At 46.1% G+C, this 22,634-nt stretch overlaps 2 protein-coding genes across 2 annotated transcripts in view; one reads left to right on the top strand and one right to left on the bottom strand.

Annotated features, from left to right (window-relative positions):
• Positions 1-3,268: 3,268 nt before the first annotated feature.
• pln2 (phospholamban 2) lies at positions 3,269-7,758 on the top strand. Its single transcript, XM_080519959.1, has 3 exons — positions 3,269-3,534; positions 4,813-4,872; positions 6,929-7,758. Exon 3 carries the CDS (start codon positions 7,023-7,025, stop codon positions 7,182-7,184), a length of 162 nt encoding a protein of 53 aa, XP_080376085.1. The 5' UTR covers positions 3,269-3,534; positions 4,813-4,872; positions 6,929-7,022; the 3' UTR covers positions 7,185-7,758.
• A 4,894-nt stretch (positions 7,759-12,652) lies between these two features.
• Positions 12,653-22,634, bottom strand: part of LOC308147544 (protein FAM184A-like) — a gene marked incomplete at its 5' end in the record, with an annotated part of 40,898 nt that continues 30,916 nt past the window's right edge. The window contains 7 exon segments of the mRNA XM_080519756.1: positions 12,653-12,701; positions 16,410-16,514; positions 16,604-16,721; positions 16,827-16,973; positions 17,083-17,267; positions 17,344-17,471; positions 20,612-20,765. Of these exon segments, the coding sequence (XP_080375882.1) occupies positions 12,693-12,701; positions 16,410-16,514; positions 16,604-16,721; positions 16,827-16,973; positions 17,083-17,267; positions 17,344-17,471; positions 20,612-20,765 (846 nt within the window). The 3' untranslated portion in view covers positions 12,653-12,692.

Genomic DNA, 22,634 nt, shown 5'->3' with positions numbered 1-22,634 from the left:
TCTGGGGGAACGCTGGGATTAGTTTGGAGACGTGATGGTGGACGACACTGCTCAGCTGGTTTTTATTACTGGTTTGAAATGACCACAGGATTTGGGGTTTGTGTTTTGATCCATCGGTTCGTTGTACCACCTTTGATGTACCACCTTTGATGTACCACCTTTGTACGGTGGCCGACAAGTACAACAGAAACGCTTTTTCAAAACTGAAACGTTTTTTCAAAAGGCAAGCGCTTTTTCAAAACATAAACGCTTTTTTAAAAGAGAAATGCTCTTTCAAAACAGAAACTTTTTTCAAAACAGAAACTATTTTTCAAAAGAGAAACGTTTTTTTCAAAACAGAAACACTTTTTCAAAACAGAAACAATTTTTCAAAAGAGAAACGTTTTTTTCAAAACAGAAACACTTTTTCAAAACAGAAACTATTTTTCAAAAGAAAAACGTTTTTTTCAAAACAGAAACACTTTTTCAAAACAGAAACAATTTTTCAAAAGAGAAACGTTTTTTTCAAAACAGAAACACTCTTTCAAAACAGAAACAATTTTTCAAAAGAGAAATGTTTTTTTCAAAACAGAAACACTTTTTCAAAACAGAAACTATTTTTCAAAAGAGAAACGTTTTTTTCAAAACAGAAACACTTTTTCAAAACAGAAACTATTTTTCAAAAGAGAAACGTTTTTTTCAAAACAGAAACACTTTTTCAAAACAGAAACTATTTTTCAAAAGAGAAACGTTTTTTTCAAAACAGAAACACTTTTTCAAAACAGAAACTATTTTTCAAAAGAGAAACGTTTTTTTCAAAACAGAAACACTTTTTCAAAACAGAAACTATTTTTCAAAAGAGAAACGTTTTTTCAAAACAGAAACACTTCAAAAGAGAAACGCCACCAGTAACGTTAACAAACGTCACCACTGTAAATCCACTGCTCCAAATATCAACAGACTCAGGTCAACTATTAAAATCTATTACAAGTATTTCCACAGTCGCACCTGAAGGCCTCATGGAAAGAAAGAAGAAGAAAAGAAAAGAAAAGAAGAAGAAAAGACGTCACACACCTTCCTGTGTCGTCTTCTGCCTCAGCTTTAATTTACTTATTTTTTGTCACAAATTAATTGGGGGAAGAAAATATAAAGTGCTTCATGAATTTAATCAATAAGTTCAAAAATGTGAGAAAACAGGCCCAGATATGTAAACATTCTATGTATTTACAGGATCAAAGTGATTTTCACTAATCAGACCATTGATGTCGTGACGTCGTCACGTTAGCGGAGGGAAGATCAATGTTTTCTGTTGTTGGAGTCGTCGCGGCGCATTTCAGAAGTCCATGTTGGATAAATCCCGCTGTGAGGCCGAGGCCTCGGGGGGAAACGACGCTGGAGCTTCCTCTGCATAGCTGGCTATATCTGGAGAACGGAGAGAGAGAGAGAGGGAGAGAGAGAGAGAGAGAGAGAATGTGTGTTAGGCTGCCAACAGCAGCAGTAAGTCTTCCAGGGTAAACACAGCTGAAGGGGTGAAGCCTCCCTCCGTCCTTCGCCATCCCTCATCCATTCAGCCGTCCATCGATGGCGGACGACGCGGCGTTCCGCGGTGCGACAGCTAGCCTCTCCGTTCTGCGGTGCGACGGCTAGCCTCTCCGTTCCGCGGTGCGACGGCTAGCCTCTCCGTTCCGCGAGGCGACAGCTAGCCTCTCCGTTCCGCGGTGCGACAGCTAGCCTCTCCGTTCCGCGGTGCGACAGCTAGCCTCTCCGTTCCGCGGTGCGACAGCTAGCCTCTCCGTTCCGCGAGGCGACAGCTAGCCTCTCCGTTCCGCGAGGCGACAGCTAGCCTCTCCGTTCCGCGGTGCGACAGCTAGCCTCTCCGTTCCGCGGTGCGACAGCTAGCCTCTCCGTTCCGCGAGGCGACAGCTAGCCTCTCCGTTCCGCGGTGCGACAGCTAGCCTCTCAGTTCCGCGGTGCGACAGCTAGCCTCTCCGTTCCGCGAGGCGACAGCTAGCCTCTCCGTTCCGCGAGGCGACAGCTAGCCTCTCCGTTCCGCGGTGCGACAGCTAGCCTCTCCGTTCCGCGGTGCGACAGCTAGCCTCTCCGTTCCGCGAGGCGACAGCTAGCCTCTCCGTTCCGCGGTGCGACAGCTAGCCTCTCCGTTCCGCGAGGCGACAGCTAGCCTCTCCGTTCCGCGGTGCGACAGCTAGCCTCTCCGTTCCGCGAGGCGACAGCTAGCCTCTCCGTTCCGCGGTGCGACAGCTAGCCTCTCCGTTCCGCGGTGCGACAGCTAGCCTCTCCGTTCCGCGAGGCGACAGCTAGCCTCTCCGTTCCGCGGTGCGACAGCTAGCCTCTCCGTTCCGCGAGGCGACAGCTAGCCTCTCCGTTCCGCGAGGCGACAGCTAGCCTCTCCGTTCCGCGAGGCGACAGCTAGCCTCTCCGTTCCGCGGTGCGACAGCTAGCCTCTCCGTTCCGCGAGGCGACAGCTAGCCTCTCCGTTCCGCGAGGCGACAGCTAGCCTCTCCGTTCCGCGAGGCGACAGCTAGCCTCTCCGTTCCGCGAGGCGGCGCCGCCGCCTCGCGGAACGGAGAGGCTAGCTGTCGCACGGCTGGTCTTTGTTCGGGGGATCGACTTCCTCGCTTCGTCTTGCGCTCGCTGACACGTCGAGACAAACATTTCAGTTTGTATTGAATCCCTCCGCTATAGTGGCTCGTTGTCGTACGTTCAGCAGTACAGCGCAGTTCATCACGGGGTCGGGGGGGGGGGGGAACATCGCATTCAAGTGTTTGTCCAAACTGACGCTTATTTAGCTGAAATGACCAAAAAAACCACCACCTTGAGGTACAAAGTGGTACTGCAAGACGTTCTGACATGAAGATTGAAAACTTTCGTTGCGTCTTTTTGAACTTTTTGAGGACGCTCCATCTCCATGGAAACGGGGGGAAATGCAAAAGAACCCCCCAAAAATCAACAATGGCCGCCTCCAGAGGGGCACAACACGATCTACCACCGTTTTCAGCGTTCCGCGGTTTCCCCATGGAAACGGACGTCGTTTCTCAAGGTGTTTTCACTCCGTCTGCATTCAGACGTTTGCTTTGCTTCAGTTCAGAGGGTTAGCTTGGTGTCGTCCCACTTCAGGCCACTGGGGGAGCCGTTGAGTCACACTCACTGACACTGATAAAAGAGTTTTCCTCCTTCCCCTCTGTCAGTCTCTCTTCCCAGTGGAAGGTCGGAGGAGTGTGGTATTTCACCATGTATGGCTGCAGAGCACAGCCGCTCCCGGGGAAGAAGAAGAAAAAAACAAAAAAAGAGGAAGACAAGTCTTTTCTTGGTGGAGCAGTGTTGGTCATTCTCCTCCAGCTGGGAGAGAAAAGCTCGACGCCCTGAGGTGGAGTTCACTTGACTTACTCATCGTTGCGTAGCGCTGAACGGACTGGGCCGAGGTGTACTACTATTATTAGTAGTATTGTAATACGGCGGTATATTTAGCGGCGCCAGCAGCTGTTGGCAGCAGGATAATGAAGACAATGGAGCTTCAGCGTGACATTTGGACCACAGGTGACTGTTTCCAGCCGCCGCGTCATCAAAGCACTAAAAGCAGAGCGACGGACGCCGTTCATTCATTCATTCATTCATTCATTCATTCATTCATTCAAGTCACATACCTGCTATTTATTATTAACCCCTGAATCCCACAGGAGGCGCTGGTTGGACTGATCTTACTGAGATACATCAGGTATCGACCTTTTTCTCCTTTCACCTTCTTTTCAAGACAAATATCTCAACAAACATCGGCCTGTATGTGATTGTGTGTATTTGATTGTGTGTATTTGATTGTGTGTATTTGATTGTGTGTATTTGATTGTGTGTATGTGATTGTTGTACAAGGAAGAAAGGATGAATCTTATTGTCTTTTCCCCCATTGTGAGACCTACTTCTTCTCCTAATAGTCTTTTTTTTTATATATTATATTTTTCTTTTTTCTTCTTTCCTTTCTCCTTACATTCTCGTTTCTTCTTATTTTTTAATCTATTTTGTCTTTTTTCTCATTTATTCTTTCCTTTCTCTTTATATTCTTCTTTTTTAATAAATTTTCTCTTTTTTTCTAATTTCTTCTTTCCTTTCTCTTTATATTCTTTTTTAATCAATTTTCTCTTTTTTTCTAATTTCTTCTTTCCTTCTCTCCTTAAATTCTTCTTTTTTTCTTATTTTTCCTTTCGTATTTTTCTTTAATTTCCTTTCCTTTTCCTTTTGTCCTTATTTCTCAAATCTTGTTTCTCTTTCGTCCTGTTCACTTTTCTTGCTGTATTTTCTAAATCTTTTTTTTTTTTAATCTTTTTTTAATCTATTTTAAATTAGTCTGATTCAGTGACAATGAAAAGATGATAAAACATTCATCCACGCTGAAAACTGGGTTTTAAGTACATTACAATCATTGAATGCCCAATAAAAGAAACAGTCCTTCCAATATAAGGATTATTGATATTTTATAGAAAATACTTCACTATGCTATTGAATTAACTTGTTTCTTCACTAATAGAATTCCATCTTCTTCCAGAAGCAATAAAAACATGTTGTTTTCTTCAGGCACGTAATGAAAAGTGCATCTAAACTTATTAAAAGAGACTTTGAAATGTTTGACTGCTGAAAACTTCCAGTTGGTAACGACTAGAACTCATAAAGCTGTCTGCAGTCAGTTTGAAGGGATCCAGACGAGGTAACCCCCCCAGCCCCCCCCCCCCCCCCCTTTAACTGGGATGCCCTGCCTCCCTCCCTCCCTCCCTCTCTCTCTCTCTCCCTCATTTTAAAACCCTCTCGCCCTCACTGTGTTTACAGCCTTCAGAGCTCTGCATATCTGACATTTCTCCGTCACCAAGCTGCTCTCCCTTCTGAAAGGTAAGGTCCAGCATCCTCCTCATGTAGGGACGGGACAAGTCCCACATTTAGACCAGCAAGAGGTTTAGATCAGTGGAAGTGAAGTGAGAGGTCTTCCTCACAGTGTGGATCTTGTTTTGTTCGTCGTTCTTGTGAGAAGTGGTGGTTCCCACACGGCGGAGCAGCGGGGGGGAACGGAAGCTGGATAAACACTCGTCCCCTCGGCTTTGATCTCCGGCTGGTCCCACAAGTTCAAAGAACCAGGGAATCGATACATAAGAAAAAAGAATCGCTCGATTTCACCCAATCGATGCTGCAGAATGAGCAGCTTCTTACATAATCTGCTGAGAGGGAAAGGGATTTGGGAACATGGGAGCAGGAATTGGCCTTTTTCTGGTCCTCGGGGTGAAACAGACCAGCTGTGAGGACGACTGGAGACTGACGGTGTCCTAGTTAGAACAACAGTCCACGACCAGGAGCTGGACCTGGAGACTGACGACCAGGAGCTGGACCTGGAGACTGACGGCGTCCTAGTTAGAACAGTGGACGACCAGGAGCTGGACCTGGAGACTGACGACGTCCTAGTTAGAATAAAGTGGACGACCAGGAGCTGGACCTGGAGACTGACGACGTCCTAGTTAGAATAAAGTGGACGACCAGGAGCTGGACCTGGAGACTGACGACCAGGAGCTGGACCTGGAGACTGACGACCAGGAGCTGGACCTGGAGACTGACGGTGTCCTAGTTAGAACAACAGTCCACGACCAGGAGCTGGACCTGGAGACTGACGGCGTCCTAGTTAGAATAAAGTGGACGACCAGGAGCTGGACCTGGAGACTGACGACCAGGAGCTGGACCTGGAGACTGACGACCAGGAGCTGGACCTGGAGACTGACGGTGTCCTAGTTAGAATAAAGTGGACGACCAGGAGCTGGACCTGGAGACTGACGACCAGGAGCTGGACCTGGAGACTGACCACCAGGAGCTGGACCTGGAGACTGACGACCAGGAGCTGGACCTGGAGACTGACGGAGTCCTAGTTAGAATAAAGTGGACGACCAGGAGCTGGACCTGGAGACTGACGGTGTCCTAGTTAGAATAAAGTGGACGACCAGGAGCTGGACCTGGAGACTGACGACCAGGAGCTGGACCTGGAGACTGACCACCAGGAGCTGGACCCACATGCAGCAGTGGACTGAACCGGATCACTGCAGCTGATGGGGACGGCGGGCTGTCAGTCATTTTACAGGACTACAACTGTTGCTGGAGGGAAAATTATGAAGACAAATCAATGAGATTTTTCTTCATAATGGTCAGATCTCGTCAGATGGCGGCCCGAGCTTTAAAGCCCGAAGAAAAAAAGAAAAAAAAAACCAAAAATGGATATTTGTTGCTCCAGAATGTGAAGTCGGATCCAGAGAGGTTTAAAGGTCGAGACTCCATGTGGAAACTGGAAAGAATCCAAACTGCTAGTCTTTAAAATCCAGAAAACATCTCGACACTGAAGTCATCCAGTGTGTGTGTGTGTGTGTGTGTGTGTGTGTGTGTGTGTGTGTGTGTGTGTGTGTGTGTGTGTGTTTAAAGGTGTTAACATGGCGAGCGATAGCGGTGCAGATTAGGAAAAGTGGTGCGACAAAAATAGACGTGCGAAGACGAACCATTTAAAATGCGAGAGCAAAACGGGACGATCTCCCAACGAGAATCCAACTTCCCCCCGTCGGGGGGGATGCGAGAGCACGATGCGACCATCGGGGGGGGGGGGGGGGGGGGGTCCGACGTACCGGTGGCAGTAATGTCACTGTTAGCAGGGGACGCTAATACGGGAGCAAGGTAACCTTGCGAGCGCGGCTTTGATCCCTTTCAAGCCGCCGATCGGGTGACACGCGGGGATTAAGGCAGCGTGTTAGCATGACCCGCGGGAACAAACGGCAGCGGCGCTCCCCGGACGCCACTGCGACCCGACACATCGTCTCTTGTCAACGCTCGCCACGTTCTGGAGGAGCGCCGTCGCCTCCGCCAGGGCGTCTGCCTGTTTTTGGTTTTCCTGCAGATTAGCGTGTATCTGCTCTTTGTTCAGGACGCCAGGGGATCGTCTGGCTCCAGATCACCTCCAGCCAGCAGCAGTCGGCCTGACTCCGCCCCCTTCCCTCGACCTCAGCGCCGCCGCCAGCATGGAGCGCGTGCAGCACATGACCAAGTCGGCCATCCGCCGGGCGTCGCAGATCGAGGTCAACCCCCAGGTCAAGAGGAACATGCAGGAGCTGTTCGTCAACTTCACGCTCATCCTCATCTGCCTGCTGCTCATCTACATCATCGTGCTGCTGAGCAGCTGAGCGTCCGGGGGCCGGGGGGGGGGGGGGGGGGGGCTCTCCCTCTTTCTTTCTCAAGGCGACGGTCTGAAGAGAATCAGCCATCTCCTCCATGAAGCGATATCCTGCATACCCCAGAGAACGATGTGTTTCACACTGACGTACCATCAGATTTGAAGTCTTTTGTTGTTGTAGTTGCAGCTTTAGCGCCCTCCAGTGGCTAAATGACAGAATGTTCACAATGGTTCTCCAAAGCGCCAGGTTTCCACCTATTCCTCAGACTCACACAACACTTCATATAAAAGTGTATTTTTTTCCCGTTCCAACCTGCAAACGTGTGAATGTGCTTGGCGTGGCGTAGCGTTTCTCTGCAGCTGTAGCCTCCACCACCTCATTTAGTCCACAGACGTCGTTATGAACCCACATTGTAGCTCTGCAGAGGAAACTAGTGAACAATGTGTGAGCCAGGATCTGTCCTCATGCGTTTGTACAAACTGACAGAATGTGTTGATTGTGTCTTTGTGATGCGCATGAAAGACTGTCACACCTGATACTTACTTTCTAATTTGAGGAACACGGAATAAACTGCATGTCGATACGTGTTAGTGCGAGTCTTTTTGTCGTTATTGAAAAGTGTCAAACCAACATGTGGGTTTTAAAACTGAATAACTCGCCAAAGAAGACTTTCAATGTTCATCAGGTGTCACAATAATCCAGGTTTCTGCACGTCAGATTACAATTTGCACAAATTCAGAGGTTGTTTTCTGGGAGTTTCAGGAAACAGGAACTCACCTGAGCCTGGACAGGAAGTGAGTTGTGACATCACGGGGCCCGCCCACTGGAAGAGGACACGTGATTGGATGATTAGACAGCCGGTCTAAAAAAAACTAAACAAAACAAAGCAAAACAAGAAATAGAGGGAAAAGGATCAAATGAAAAAAGGAAAAAATTAAAAAGGGAAAAAAGATTAGGAGAAACAATAGAAAAATAAAAAAGAGGAAAAAGAGGAAAAAAGAAAGGAAAAAGAGGAAAAAAGAAAAAAAGGGAAAAGTGTTACAAGAAAACAAAGGAAAAGTGGAAAAAAGAAAAAAAAAAAGAGGAAAAAAGAAAAAAGAGGAAAAAAGGGAAAAAAAGAGTAGAGGAAACAGGAAATAGAAAAAATAAGGAAAAAAAGGGAAAAAAGAAAAAAGGGAAAAAAGTTACAAGGAAACGGTGGAAAAAACAAGAAAAGAGGAAAAAAATTGGAAAATAGAAAAAAAAGGTAAAAAGATGAAAAAAGGAAAAATTAAAAAAGATAGGGAAAAAGAAAAAAATGGAAAAAACCCCATAGGAAAAAAAGAAGAGAAAAAACATGGGGAAAAAGAATAAAAACAAGAAAAAGGATAAAGGAGAGAACAAAGAGTAAAAAAGAAAGAAAGAAAACCAGCCCGTCCCTGTTTGAGTCTCCACCACAAAGAACATGACCAGGATGGACATTTCTTTTATTTCACCTCTACTTAACTCAACATCCACGAAAACTAAAGGTAATAAAATGTAATTGTAATTTAATTACATGGTTTGAATGAATGAAATGGTTTAAATTCCAATTAAACCATTTCACTTTCAAATGTTTTCAATCTTGTAAAGTGAAATAATGTGAATAATCTGTTGACGGTGTCGTCGTCACTGTTTAAATACACAAAGACATTGTAATTATATAATAAAAGATATTCATGTTCCAATAATTAATTCACACAAAGAAATGAGTCCAACAGTATATTTTTTGTCTCACAATCATAATTTTACTGTTCCATAACATACAACAGAAATTATATAAATAAATATTATTATTGTTATATTTGTTACATATTAAAAAATGGCAAGACAGACATCTTTAAAGTCACAAAGAGGACGTCAGTTCACTTCCAATCCAGTCTTTTTACTTTTTAAACATTTTTTTTTTTTTAAAGCATTTTAAGGAAAAAGACTGAGTGGAAAGTGAAACATTTAAACTGTATATTGTCACATTAAAGCAAAACAGACAAAACCAAACCAGTTAATGTTGCAGGTTCCATGTAAGTGTTATAAAACCTTCATCTGTCAGGCATCAACTCTCGGTTTAAAAAGATCAAAGAAAAAAGAAAAAAGAGTAACAGTAATGAAAAAGAGGAAGTAAAATGAGTTAGTCCTTCCCTCGATGTGCTTCTTGGACCCACAACGCCACGCTTCTTGTTTTTAGGGAGACAAGTATGATCAAACTTACAACAGGGAGGCAGTAAAATTGGAAGTGATTGTGAGAAAAGTGCTATTAATTAAAAAAAAACTCAAAACAAAACACTATGAACAAAAGAAAAACAAAAACCCTTCTGCATCGCAATTATAATGCTTTAAAAATTGGAATAAAAATAATTTTCACAGTGCGCATGGAGGAACCAGCCAGCAGTGGTTGGGTGGAGTCGAGGACGCCGGCGTTTCATTCCACCGGGCCGTCGCTGAGGTTTGCCGCGTCGTTCAAGACCAGTATTTACACTTCCGACACGACATGAGAACACATTTACGATCAGATGGACTCATCTGATGGCACGCTTTTATTTTGAACCACCTTTCCCACATGCCACGAAGACCTGCCGGAGGTTTCAGCTGAGCTTCAGGAAATTCACTGCTTCATTCTGCCTTTGTGTCAGTGAGTATTTAGGTAATCGGCTGCGTTGTATTTATTTATCTTTCGGTCATTTCACTAACTTTTCCTGAAAAACTGTCAAACGGAATTGGATGAAATTTTCAGGGATGATTCGTCACCATCACAACGGTTAACTGTTTTCCAATAAATCACTCAAAAAACTGTGAAAAAATGTCCCATACAACGCTTTGTACGGGACATTTTTGTATGTTCTGCTTTGATCTGCTTTGATGAGGTGCCTCCCCCATCAGCGGATGGGGGAGGCACATCATCAAAGCAGATCAAAGGAGATCAGCGTCTGTTGCTCCCTGCTCAGCGTTTCACAAAGTGATGTTGCTTCCCGACATACCTATGCTATTGATGCTAACTCGGTTCTGCAAACAAATGTGGCGCCGGTGAGTCAGTATGCGCTCTACCGAGTGTAGATCTAGTTTATTTATCAGTTTGTATGTATTTTACCAAGTTTTTTCGCAACAGCTATTGACCAGATTGCATGAAATTTTCTGGGATGATTTGTCACCATCCAAGGACCAATCGATTAAACCTTTGGATCGGTCAGGTCAAAGGTGAAGGTCAGGTAAAAGTCAAAAATTTATTTTCACTAGTTTTAATTCGATTAATGTCAAGCCAATGCCAAAAGGTATTTGCACAACTAAATTGGATTATTCTAAGAGTATGTTAATAATAATAACAATCAAGCTAAAACTCTTTAAATTGGCCACATTATTTACTGTATTTCTGAAAAAAACGTGAACTTTCAGACACCGTCGATTGTCACGGATGTGCAATAATAAAATGTAAACAGTTTGCGGCTGACAAGCTCTGTTCTGTTCTGTCATCATCCCGAGATCTGAGGCGCTCTCCGAGGCCTTCACAAGAAAGGCGGCGGGAAAGCCTTTGAGCCCGGCGAGAGACTTAAAGAGAGCTGGAATCAAATATTCCACCATGAGGGGAAGAAGAAAAACCCGGAGATGTCAAAACAAGCCAGAGAAATCTCATTACCGGCGGCAAGTCCAAAGAAACCTTTCCTGAAGAGCTGAAACCTGGAGTCTCTTCGTATGGAAGACGAGAGCTGAGATGTGTCGCCGAAAGTGACAAACCACGACCATGCAGCTTGGAAACTGTACAGATTACTTGAACGGACTTCGGCACGAGAACCTTGTAAACTTTCAAGTATTTAAAAAACAAAACAAAACAAAACAAAACAGCACGGCGAAAACTGGAGATATGAGGATTTCAAGTGAGCGACAGCAGCATCATGATAAGTGTGTTTTCTTTTTTTCTGTTTTCACATGCTCTATGGTCTGCCTTTCTCTTGCCGGAGAAGAGTCCCGTCGCAGACAACTTGACAAAACTCTCCTTGGCTTTTGAAAAAAGGGAAGAAAAAAAAAGATGAACGTCGGAGACGGGACTCCTGCTCTTGACGTCTCCGCATCACAACCAGACCGTAGAAAAACAGTAGCATCATACGTTATAAATACTGGAATAATAAAAATATTAAGGGATGGGGGGGGGCGCTTGATTCGGCTTCAGTTTGAGGAAAAAGGTAAATCAAGCGCACCCCCACTTCACTTCACTTGCTTAGAAACTTCCAGATACTGTATGTACACAGTCCAAACACGGGGGACAGCAAGCTAAAGTTAGTCTCTTTGCTGGTGTCCTGTACGTTATGGTTACAGTAGAGGCCAAAAAACAAACAAACAAACAAACAACCAGAACTAGAGGTTTGCATTTCCAGAAGAAAATGCAAGTGTGAATGCTGAAGGTTGAATAAAGCTGATCTCCCCGTCTCCATTGATATTGAGTCTTTTCCCAGGGAGATGCTAAGATCAAAGGTTTTGTCCTGCTTTGATCTCAGAGGTACCTCTCTCACCCGTTTGTATGGGGCAATTTTTGGTGATTTATTTGTAACAGTTAAAGACATAAAAAGCACACAACATAGCAATTATCTCATGAACAAGCTGCACGTTTTGATATTTGAACGGTTCAAATCGGTTCAAGATTGCAGGAGATATAGTGGCAAAGATGTCAGAATAATGATATTAATAAAGATTTGGATCACTAATGTGTGACTGCCTTCAGCATTCACACAACCTTTGTTTTTTTCTCCCCTCAAAGCCAGGTTTCAATGCACTGAATGCAAATGGAGCAACACTATGAAAGACTAAAAGGCGGGTATCAAGGCAGTAATCCTGGCTGAGAGCTCAGAAGCAGCCCGTAAGACACATGGAACTTCAAATACTCCTCCAAACATCAGCACAGGTGATCACACCGGGTCATTCCACGTGGAATCCCTCATTTCTCCAAGATTTCAGATCAAACCTTGCATAAGTCACTGCTTTCAGTAGAGTCAAGTCAGATTATAATCTGAGAAGCTCAAGCCAGCCTCACTGTGGGTCTCTTCACCATCTGACTGGGAAAAAATTAATAAATCACTGAACTTATTCGAAAAATAAACAAGTTTAATGACGCTGGTAACTTAACCAAACTATGTTATGGTGTGAAGCGACATTCATCTTTTTAAAGTTGTATATTCGACATGAAATGACTGAAAAAACAGCAGAAGAATTCGAGCATGACGCCTCGGAAGCCCTCGGTGGAAATGATCTGATATTCAGGACTCTCCAAACACCTGGAGTTTGATCGCTGTCCAACTTTAGCTCTCTGTCCCAGTACTTCTTGTTTTTGTTGTTGCATTGTTGACAGAATTGGGATGTTGTTGTTGGTTATTATTCCCCCCCCCCCCCCCCCCCCCCCTCCCCCCAGCCGCCGGTCAAAAAGTGAAGTACTGAGCGTTCAGTTCCTCTTCTTTTGTAGTTCTGCTTTGTCCCGCCTCCACCCCACTCGGGTCTGACGGCGTGGCGGCGCTGCCTTCAGGAAGGCTGCAGGAAGAGAGAGAGAGAGAGAGAGAGAGAGAGAGAGACACCGGGTTTGTAAAATGACAACGAGAGGAGAGAAAAGACATTGAAATACACAAGACGACACGTCAAAAGATTGTTTTGTGGAGTGACTGAAGAGATCCAGTGCTCAGTGGGAAGCAGTTTGACGTCCAACACATCAGCAAACAGAGGAGCTGGACTTGAACCAGACATTAAAAGGTACCACACTAATATGTAATGCACTGCCACTGTTGTCCACTAGGTGGCAGTTGTGAGTCACAGAATATTTGAGCAGCAGTGTCACGGAACACATTTCTAGCCTCAGAGACCCTGTCAGGGTGGAGAAACATGGATTTCTTTCTCTCACCATGGAAATTGGCTTCATGTTGAGCTTTTTGTCATTTTCCTGTGGTAAACGTGTGGTTTTGTCAAAATACAGACGTTTTAATCACGTATACTGCACGACAAAGAAGAACTTGAAAGTTTCAGTCTAAGTTCCTCTGGCTCACTGCTTCAAGCTGGAACTCAAATATTACATGTGGTACCTTTAAATAGACACACACACACACACACACACACACACACACACACACACACACACACACACACACACACACACACACACACACACACACACACAACACACACACACACACACACACACACACACACACACACACACACACACACACACACACACACACACACACACACACGCCCCATTCAAAGCCGATGTGTGACTCCATCATTTCAATCAGGTGAATCAATCCAGAACATGCAGGACGGTGACAATCCAGGTGCATTTCCATTTCTGATCCTTTGGGTGAGGCCTGGGGTGTGTCTTGTCTTGTCTTGTCTTGTCTTGTCTTGTCTTTTTACACGTCAGTTTGCACTTCATGAGATGGTCAAAGTGGCTTCAGAGGAGGCGTTTCTGCGTTTCCACGTCTTTCACCGCCGAGGAAGCTCCTTGTGTGTTTGCTTTATTTAGTAAGACTATTTGTACTGTGAGAAGCAAACGGTGATTGTGGATCCATCGTCAATAGGTGAGGTGAGGGGGCAGTGGAGGCAGCAGACGTCACGGGGGGGGGGGGGGGGGGGTGGTTTCTCACCTCCTCAAGTTGGCAAGGCACTGAAGCTGCAGCGGGGTTTCCTGAGGGTGAGGAGAGGGAGGAGGGGGGGGAGGAGGGGGCCGCTGGGGGAGGCGGAGGGGAGGGAGGGAGCTGAACAGGGGCAGGGCCTTCCTGAGTCGGGGGAGGGAGCGGTGGAGGAGGGAGTGGGGGGGGCCCCGCTCCTCCGCCTCCCGGGGCCCCCCTCCATGGCTCAGGACGAAGTGCAGAGCCGAGTGGCTCGGGAAGCTGCTGGAGCCCCCTCCCATTGGGACTATTGACACACACAGGGGGGGCCGGGGGGGGGGGGGGGGGTAGAGGAGACCACCGTCCATCACCTTCAAGTTCACCCCCCCTCGCTACTGAAGACTCACATCCTTTAAAAGTGAAGTGTTACTCTAAATATCCTCCATCCGACAAATGATGGGTGTTACCTAACAGGAGGAGGAGGAGGAGGAGGAGGAGGAGGAGGAGGAGGAGGAGGAGGAGGAGGAGGAGGAGGAAGAGCAGGAGGAGGATGAGGAGGAGGAGGAGGAAGAGCAGGAGGAGGAGGAGCAGGAGGAGAAGGAAGAGGAGGAGGAGGAGGAGGAGGAGGAGGAGGAGGAGGAAGAGGAGGAGGAGGAGGAGGAAGAGCAGGAGGAGGAGGAGCAGGAGGAGGATGAGGAGGAGGAGGAGGAAGAGGAGGAGGAGGAGGAGGAGGAGGAGGAGGGGGAGGAAGAGGAGAGGAGGAGGAGGAAGAAGAGAGGAGGAGGAGGGGGAGGAAGAGGAGAGGAGGAGAGGAGGAGGGAGGGAGGAGGAGGAGGAGGAGGAGGAGGAGGAGGAAGAGGAGGAGGAGGAGGAGGAGGAGGAGGAGGAGGAGGAAGAGAGGAGGAGGAAGAAGAGAGGAGGAAGAGAGGAGGAGGAGGAGGAGCAGGAGGAGGAGGAGGAAGAGGAGGAAGAGAGGAGGAGGAGGAGGAAGAAGAGAGGAGGAGGAGGGGGAGGAAGAGGAGAGGAGGAGAGGAGGAGAGGGAGGGAGGAGGAGGAGAGGAGGAGGAAGAGGAGGAGAGGAGGAGGAGGATGATGATGATGAACTGATATGATGATGGTGAAATCAAAGCGTATTGTTTGGAGTGACTGGTGGTGATTGATGTGTTCACACACCGAGCCTGGGAGACTCACTGACTCACTGAGTCACTGAGTCACTGAGTCACTGAGAAGAATGGAGACGTGACGAAGAAGAAGCAGAAGAAGAAGAAGAAGAAGAAGAAGAAGAAGGAGAAGAAGAAGAAGAAGAAGGAGAAGAAGAAGGAGAAGAAGAAGAAGCAGAAGAAGAAGAAGAAGCAGAAGAAGGAGAAGAAGAAGAAGAAGAAGAAGAAGCAGAAGAAGAAGAAGAAGCAGAAGAAGAAGAAGAAGAAGAAGTACCTCCAGCAGTACTAACCCTACCCTCAGAGCTGCTGTAGAAAGTAGAACACAGACGCTGGGATTCATCTGATTACTGCCAATAATAATCAATATCTTCATCTGGCAGCTGTAAACAAAGCTGGTTAACTGTGTGTGTGTGTGTGTGTGTGTGTGTGTGTGTGTGTGTTTGGATGATGAAGCGTTTCCTCAGCGAGTTGCGGCTCACTTTTTATCAGCGCCGTAAAAAACTCTGATTGATTATATTTTGCTGCGGGGGGGTTGTGGGGAGGGGGGGTTGTGGGGAGAGGGGGGTGTTGGGGGGAGGGGGGGGTTGTGGGGGGGGGGTTGGGGGTGTTGGGGGGGTTGAGAACCTGCAGGCACACACTGAGATATACAGAACGGAGTCTTTCTCCGGGCGGATGAAGGGAAATGTTGCACATTAACTTCAATGGCTTAGAAGTCGACACCGTGACGTATTCCGGGGGGGGGGGGGGAGGGGGGGGGTAATAACCACCATTAAAGGAGTAAACGCTCGTTCAGGACGACCTGGACGATAATGAAATATCATATTTGGCCTGTTTCCAACATTCCTCCCAGATCAATAACTTTTTAAATTCAAGTACAATTCAAATATGTTGAGAATCTAAACGCATCAAATTATACAAAAGGTTTTTTATCTCTATTCAAACATGCCATTCTCCTCCGGCATCCCACAGGGCTCAGTCCTCGGTCCCATCTTCTTTATCTATCTCCTCCCACGTGATCATATCTTCCATAAACACAATATACAATTTCACTGCTATGTGGACGACACTAGGCTATACCTTATACCTTATATATATATATATATATATATATATATATATATATATATATATATATATATATATATATATATATATATATCAGAATGAGCTCCTCACCTTGATGAGAGGGTGAGTATATTGGCCTTATAGCAGAATATATATATATATATATATATATATATATATATATATATATATATATATATATATATATATATATATATATCAGAAGCTGCTCACCTTGATGAGAGGGTGAGTATATTGGCCTTATAGCAGAATATATATATATATATATATATATATATATATCAGAAGCTGCTCACCTTGATGAGAGGGTGAGTATATTGGCCTTATAGCAGAATATATATATATATATATATATATATATATATATATATATATATAGCAGAGCTGCTCACCTTGATGAGAGGGTTGATGACGCCGACGTTGGCACTGGAGTTGAAGACTTTATTGAATCCCGTCTCTCTGTTCACCAGCTCCAGCTGGTAAAACTTCTTGTCGTCCTGAAAAGTTCATGAAAGAAGATGAAATAGTGAATATGCAGGCGAGTCCCCCCCCCCCCCCCACCGCCCCCCCCCCCCAGTCAACCCACCACCAGCTTCTTGACCAGCGCCTCTCGCTCAGTGACCATCTCCCTGAGCTCGGCGATGACGTGCAGGTCTTCTGGACGAGACTCTCGGTTCCTCAGCTTCTCCTCCGTGCCTTCCAACCTGGAACACAACACAAGCGTCAGGCTGGTGGGGGCGGGGCTGGTGGGGGCGGGGCTGGTGGGGGGCGGGGCCACCGGGCCCCCGAGCCGCCGAGCGTGGACTCACAGTATCTGCAGGGCGGAGATCTTGTCCTTCAGGACTTCCTGCGCCTTGTTGAAGTCGGCCAGGATGATCTGCGTCTCCCGGTGGTGCACCACGCTCAGCTCGCCCAGCTCACGCTCGTGTCTCTTGGCCAGGTCTTGCTCGTGGGCTCTGCAGCAGAGACAGACAGACCTAGTGAATAAAGGCAGCGTTAGGGTCAGGAAGTGGTCACAGGAGGTCGACTGGAGGCGACGGTCCTCTCAGAGCGCTGGCGTCCTACCTGATCTGGTGGTTGGCTTCGCTGCGGACCCGCAGCACCTCCTTGCCCTTGAGCTCCAGCTCCCGGGTCAGCGTGTCGATGGTCTCGTTCAGCGAGTGGATCTCGTGGTCCAGGTCGGTGATGCGGTTGCAGCGGGAGCACACCTCCGTCTGCAGGTCGGAGATTCGCACCAGCAGCTCCTGCTCCTTCAATCGAAAAGACAAAAACAGGATGAATGGCCGGCCCACACGGATCGGGGGGGAGGGGGGGGGGGTGGAGGACCTGCTTGTGGCTGTGCTCCATGGCGTTCTCCAGCTCCCTCTTGGCCGCCGTGTGTTCTTTGAGGTGGATCTGCTTCAGGTGCTCGATGGCCGAGGCGTGGAGGTGGTTGAGCTCCGCCCGCAGGGAAGCTGGCGGAGGAACGTCGTCACTACACTGGCAAACATCGTAGGACCGGGGGTCCACGGGAACTTCCATAGTATACACACTGGCAAACAACGTAGGACCGGGGGTCCACGGGAACTTCCATAGTATACACACTGGCAAACATCGTAGGACCGGGGGTCCACGGGAACTTCCATAGTATACACACTGGCAAACAACGTAGGACCGGGGGTCCACGGGAACTTCCATAGTATACACACTGGCAAACAACGTAGGACCGGGGGTCCACGGGAACTTCCATAGTATACACACTGGCAAACAACGTAGGACCGGGGGTCCACTGGAACTTCCATAGTATACACACTGGCAAACAACGTAGGACCGGGGGTCCACGGGAACTTCCATAATATACACACTGGCAAACAACGTAGGACCGGGGGTCCACTGGAACTTCTATAGTATACACACTGGCAAACAACGTAGGACCGGGGGTCCACGGGAACTTCCAGAGTATACACACTGGCAAACAACGTAGGACCGGGGGTCCACGGGAACTTCCATAGTATACACACTGGCAAACAACGTAGGACCGGGGGTCCACGGGAACTTCCATAGTATACACACTGGCAAACATCGTAGGACCGGGGGTCCACGGGAACTTCCATAGTATACACACTGGCAAACAACGTAGGACCGGGGGTCCACGGGAACTTCCATAGTATACACACTGGCAAACAACGTAGGACCGGGGGTCCACGGGAACTTCCATAGTATACACACTGGCAAACAACGTAGGACCGGGGGTCCACGGGAACTTCCATAATATACACACTGGCAAACAACGTAGGACCGGGGGTCCACTGGAACTTCTATAGTATACACACTGGCAAACAACGTAGGACCGGGGGTCCACGGGAACTTCCATAGTATACACACTGGCAAACAACGTAGGACCGGGGGTCCACGGGAACTTCCATAGTATACACACTGGCAAACAACGTAGGACCGGGGGTCCACGGGAACTTCCATAGTATACACACTGGCAAACAACGTAGGACCGGGGGTCCACGGGAACTTCCATAGTATACACACTGGTCATAATGCACTTGTTTTATATATGTGGTACGTTTGGATCAAGACGTGATGGAACAATTCACTTCTACCCTGACGACAGGAAGAAACAACTGCATCAGGGGGCCCAAGAAAATGGCCATTTTCAGCATAAAAATGGCCGCCATTTACAAACGAAGGACTTTATGAAAATAATTTTTAGGTGGGAACAATAGCAATGACCCATATTATGCCCTTCTCAAATTATAAAAAAAAGAAACAATTTTTGTTAAAATAGCCTTTAAGTGCTGCAAACTGCTAATTTCAGTATAAAAATGGCCGCCATTTACAAAAAAAGAAATATACGAAAACAATTTTGGGACACTAACAATGACAGTCACACATATTATGCCCTTGTCAAATTAGAAAACAAATTATTTGACAATTTTTGTTAACCCTCTGGGGCCTGAAGCATTTTGTGCCGTTTTTCACTACAATTGATTTTTCCTTTATATCTCAGATATAAAATCCTTAAACCTTGCCTTTTTTGGTGTCATTTTGTTCAGGACAACCTCATAAATGCATTTCTGAAGTATTTTCATCACTTTGGCATACTGTATTAAAACAGTGGATCTAAAAACACCATAAAATTACAAATTCGGGTGGTAAAAACATAGATTTATTGACTATAAAATTCACAGACATGGTTAACGAATCATTTTGTTTACTTGTAAAGTAAATCTAAACTATAATTAACTAAAATGTATCAAAACAGGACTGAAAAAACAATTATATACAGATATTTACAGTGAAATAGAAGCACTGCCTCAGGCGTTTTTGTAAAACTATTTACAAAAGGTCACACATATAATGTCAGGTGAAGACAAATGATTTGTGCCACTCAAAAAAACAGATTGTGTCCAACACAACACAGAGGGACACGTCACACATGGCATTTCCATGGAGTGTTTTTCCTTTTCTTGTGTTCCTGCAGGCAATGTTTACATTTTAGCCTTTGGCTGTTGTGGTGGAGCTGGAATGATGGGGACAGGGGTGGGGGACACGTCTCCTGGTCTGGGGGACACCTCACTCCCCTCTAACAAAAACAAGCTGAGGTGTTCAATATTGCCATCAGAATCACTCTCACACTCAGTGTCAGACTCGATGCTCTGCTCCTTCAAAAAAAAAAAAAAGTCGGAGCGCCTGATTGACGTTCATAAGACGTCATTGTTTTGATAGGAGAAAAAAAAAGAGTTCACTTGAAACTAAAAAACACTCTAATCTCACTCACTACACACTAACTACACACTAACTACACACTAACTACACACTCACTACACACTCACTACATGGTCAAATCATGATAATAGTCGCTTTTTCTCTGATATAAATCTCAACTCACTCTCTCTGTCTCCGTCTCTCTGTTTACTTTTTCACGGGTGAACTAAACAAAATGACACCTCCCACTATGGAAACTTTTGATTGGACATGGGCTCTTCTTCTCAGCCAATGAGTGAAAGGTATACTGGCACATTACAAGTGTTGTTTTTTTTTGCTGCTCCGTTACTTTCACTTTCACTCCTGACCGCTCTTCTGCACCTGACGCACTAAAATGTCGCGGAAAAACACGGACACAGTTTTCCTCATATCTCCGCTTTTATTTGGGCGATCAACATCATTTAAAAACGAGCTTGTAGTTTTATATCTGCACTTTCGACACGGATTGAAACACTGGACCAGATGACGCTATGCTGTGACGCTACTGCCTTTTCAAACGGTCATGTGATTTTGACGCTGCAGAGCGTCAATCGGCCCCAGAGGGTTAAAATAGCCTTTAAGTTCTGCTAATTGCCAAATTCAGCATAAAAATGGCCGCCATTTACAAACGAAGGAATTTATGGAAATGATTTTTAGGTGGGAACGATAGCAATGACCCATATCATGCCATTCTCAAATTATGAAAAAATAACAAAAGAATATGAGATAATGTTTGTTAAAATAGTCTTTAAGTGCTGCAAATGGCTATTTTTGACGGCTATTTCCAAACACACAAATCTACGAATATAATTTTTGGAGGAAGACATGAAAACGCCGTCGTGGGCGCGGTGTGGTCTACCCAGCTTGGCCTTGCCCTCGTCCTCCAGCTCGAAGCGCAGCGTCTGCAGCTCCTGGTCCGACTGCTGGCGGAGGATGTCCAGGGTCCTCCTGTGCGCCTCCTTCAGGGCGTGCACCTCCTCCCTCTGCTCCTGCTTCAGACGCTCCTCCAGGGCCTGTTCCACACAGCTGACCGTTACTGACGCCTGACCATACCTCAACACAACGCTGTTAGCATAAAGCTAACAATCATATCAGAGGAACTCCAGCGAACGGCGTGGCTACAGTAAAAGCTAACAATCATATCAGATGAACTCCAGTGAATGGCATCGTTAGCATAAAGCTAACAATCATATCAGATGAACTCCAGCGAACAGCGTGGCTACAGTAAAAGCTAACAATCATATCAGATGAACTCCAGCGAACGGCGTGGCTACAGTAAAAGCTAACAATCATATCAGAGGAACTCCAGCGAACAGCGTGGCTACAGTAAAAGCTAACAATCATATCAGAGGAACTCCAGCGAACGGCGTGGTTAGCATAAAGCTAACAATCATATCAGATGAACTCCAGCGAACGGCGTGGCTACAGTAAAAGCTAACAATCATATCAGATGAACTCCAGCGAACGGCGTGGCTACAGTAAAAGCTAACAATCATATCAGAGGAACTCCAGCGAACGGCGTGGTTAGCATAAAGCTAACAATCATATCAGAGGAACTCCAGCGAACAGCGTGGCTACAGTAAAAGCTAACAATCATATCAGATGAACTCCAGCGAACGGCGTCGTTAGCATAAAGCTAACAATCATATCAGATGAACTCCAGCGAACAGCGTGGCTACAGTAAAAGCTAACAATCATATCAGAGGAACTCCAGCGAACAGCGTGGTTAGCATAAAGCTAACAATCATATCAGAGGAACTCCAGCGAACAGCGTGGTTAGCATAAAGCTAACAATCATATCAGAGGAACTCCAGCGAACAGCGTGGCTACAGTAAAAGCTAACAATCATATCAGATGAACTCCAGCGAACGGCGTGGCTACAGTAAAAGCTAACAATCATATCAGAGGAACTCCAGCGAACAGCGTGGCTACAGTAAAAGCTAACAATCATATCAGAGGAACTCCAGCGAACGGCGTGGTTAGCATAAAGCTAACAATCATATCAGATGAACTCCAGCGAACGGCGTGGCTACAGTAAAAGCTAACAATCATATCAGATGAACTCCAGCGAACGGCGTGGCTACAGTAAAAGCTAACAATCATATCAGAGGAACTCCAGCGAACGGCGTGGTTAGCATAAAGCTAACAATCATATCAGAGGAACTCCAGCGAACAGCGTGGCTACAGTAAAAGCTAACAATCATATCAGATGAACTCCAGCGAACGGCGTCGTTAGCATAAAGCTAACAATCATATCAGATGAACTCCAGCGAACAGCGTGGCTACAGTAAAAGCTAACAATCATATCAGATGAACTCCAGCGAACGGCGTGGCTACAGTAAAAGCTAACAATCATATCAGATGAACTCCAGCGAACGGCGTGGCTACAGTAAAAGCTAACAATCATATCAGAGGAACTCCAGCGAACAGCGTGGTTAGCATAAAGCTAACAATCATATCAGAGGAACTCCAGCGAACAGCGTGGTTAGCATAAAGCTAACAATCATATCAGAGGAACTCCAGCGAACGGCGTGGCTACAGTAAAAGCTAACAATCATATCAGAGGAACTCCAGCGAACGGCGTGGCTACAGTAAAAGCTAACAATCATATCAGATGAACTCCAGCGAACAGCGTGGTTAGCATAAAGCTAACAATCATATCAGAGGAACTCCAGCGAACGGCGTGGTTAGCATAAAGCTAACAATCATATCAGAGGAACTCCAGCGAACGGCGTGGTTAGCATAAAGCTAACAATCATAAAGCCATTCTGGTGTGCAGGAGTTCACTAATGATGGGAAATGCTGCATTGTTGTTGTTGACGACGCGACACAAGGACAAAAAATGAGTAATGAGTGAGACGGAACGTAAACTTGTGTTGAGT

This window comes from Blennius ocellaris, assembly GCF_963422515.1.
Source record: "Blennius ocellaris genome assembly, chromosome: 24".
Classification (NCBI taxonomy): Eukaryota; Metazoa; Chordata; class Actinopteri; order Blenniiformes; family Blenniidae; genus Blennius; species Blennius ocellaris.
The sequence above is the reverse complement of the archived record's forward strand: the minus strand, read 5'-3'. Positions and strand labels throughout refer to the sequence as shown.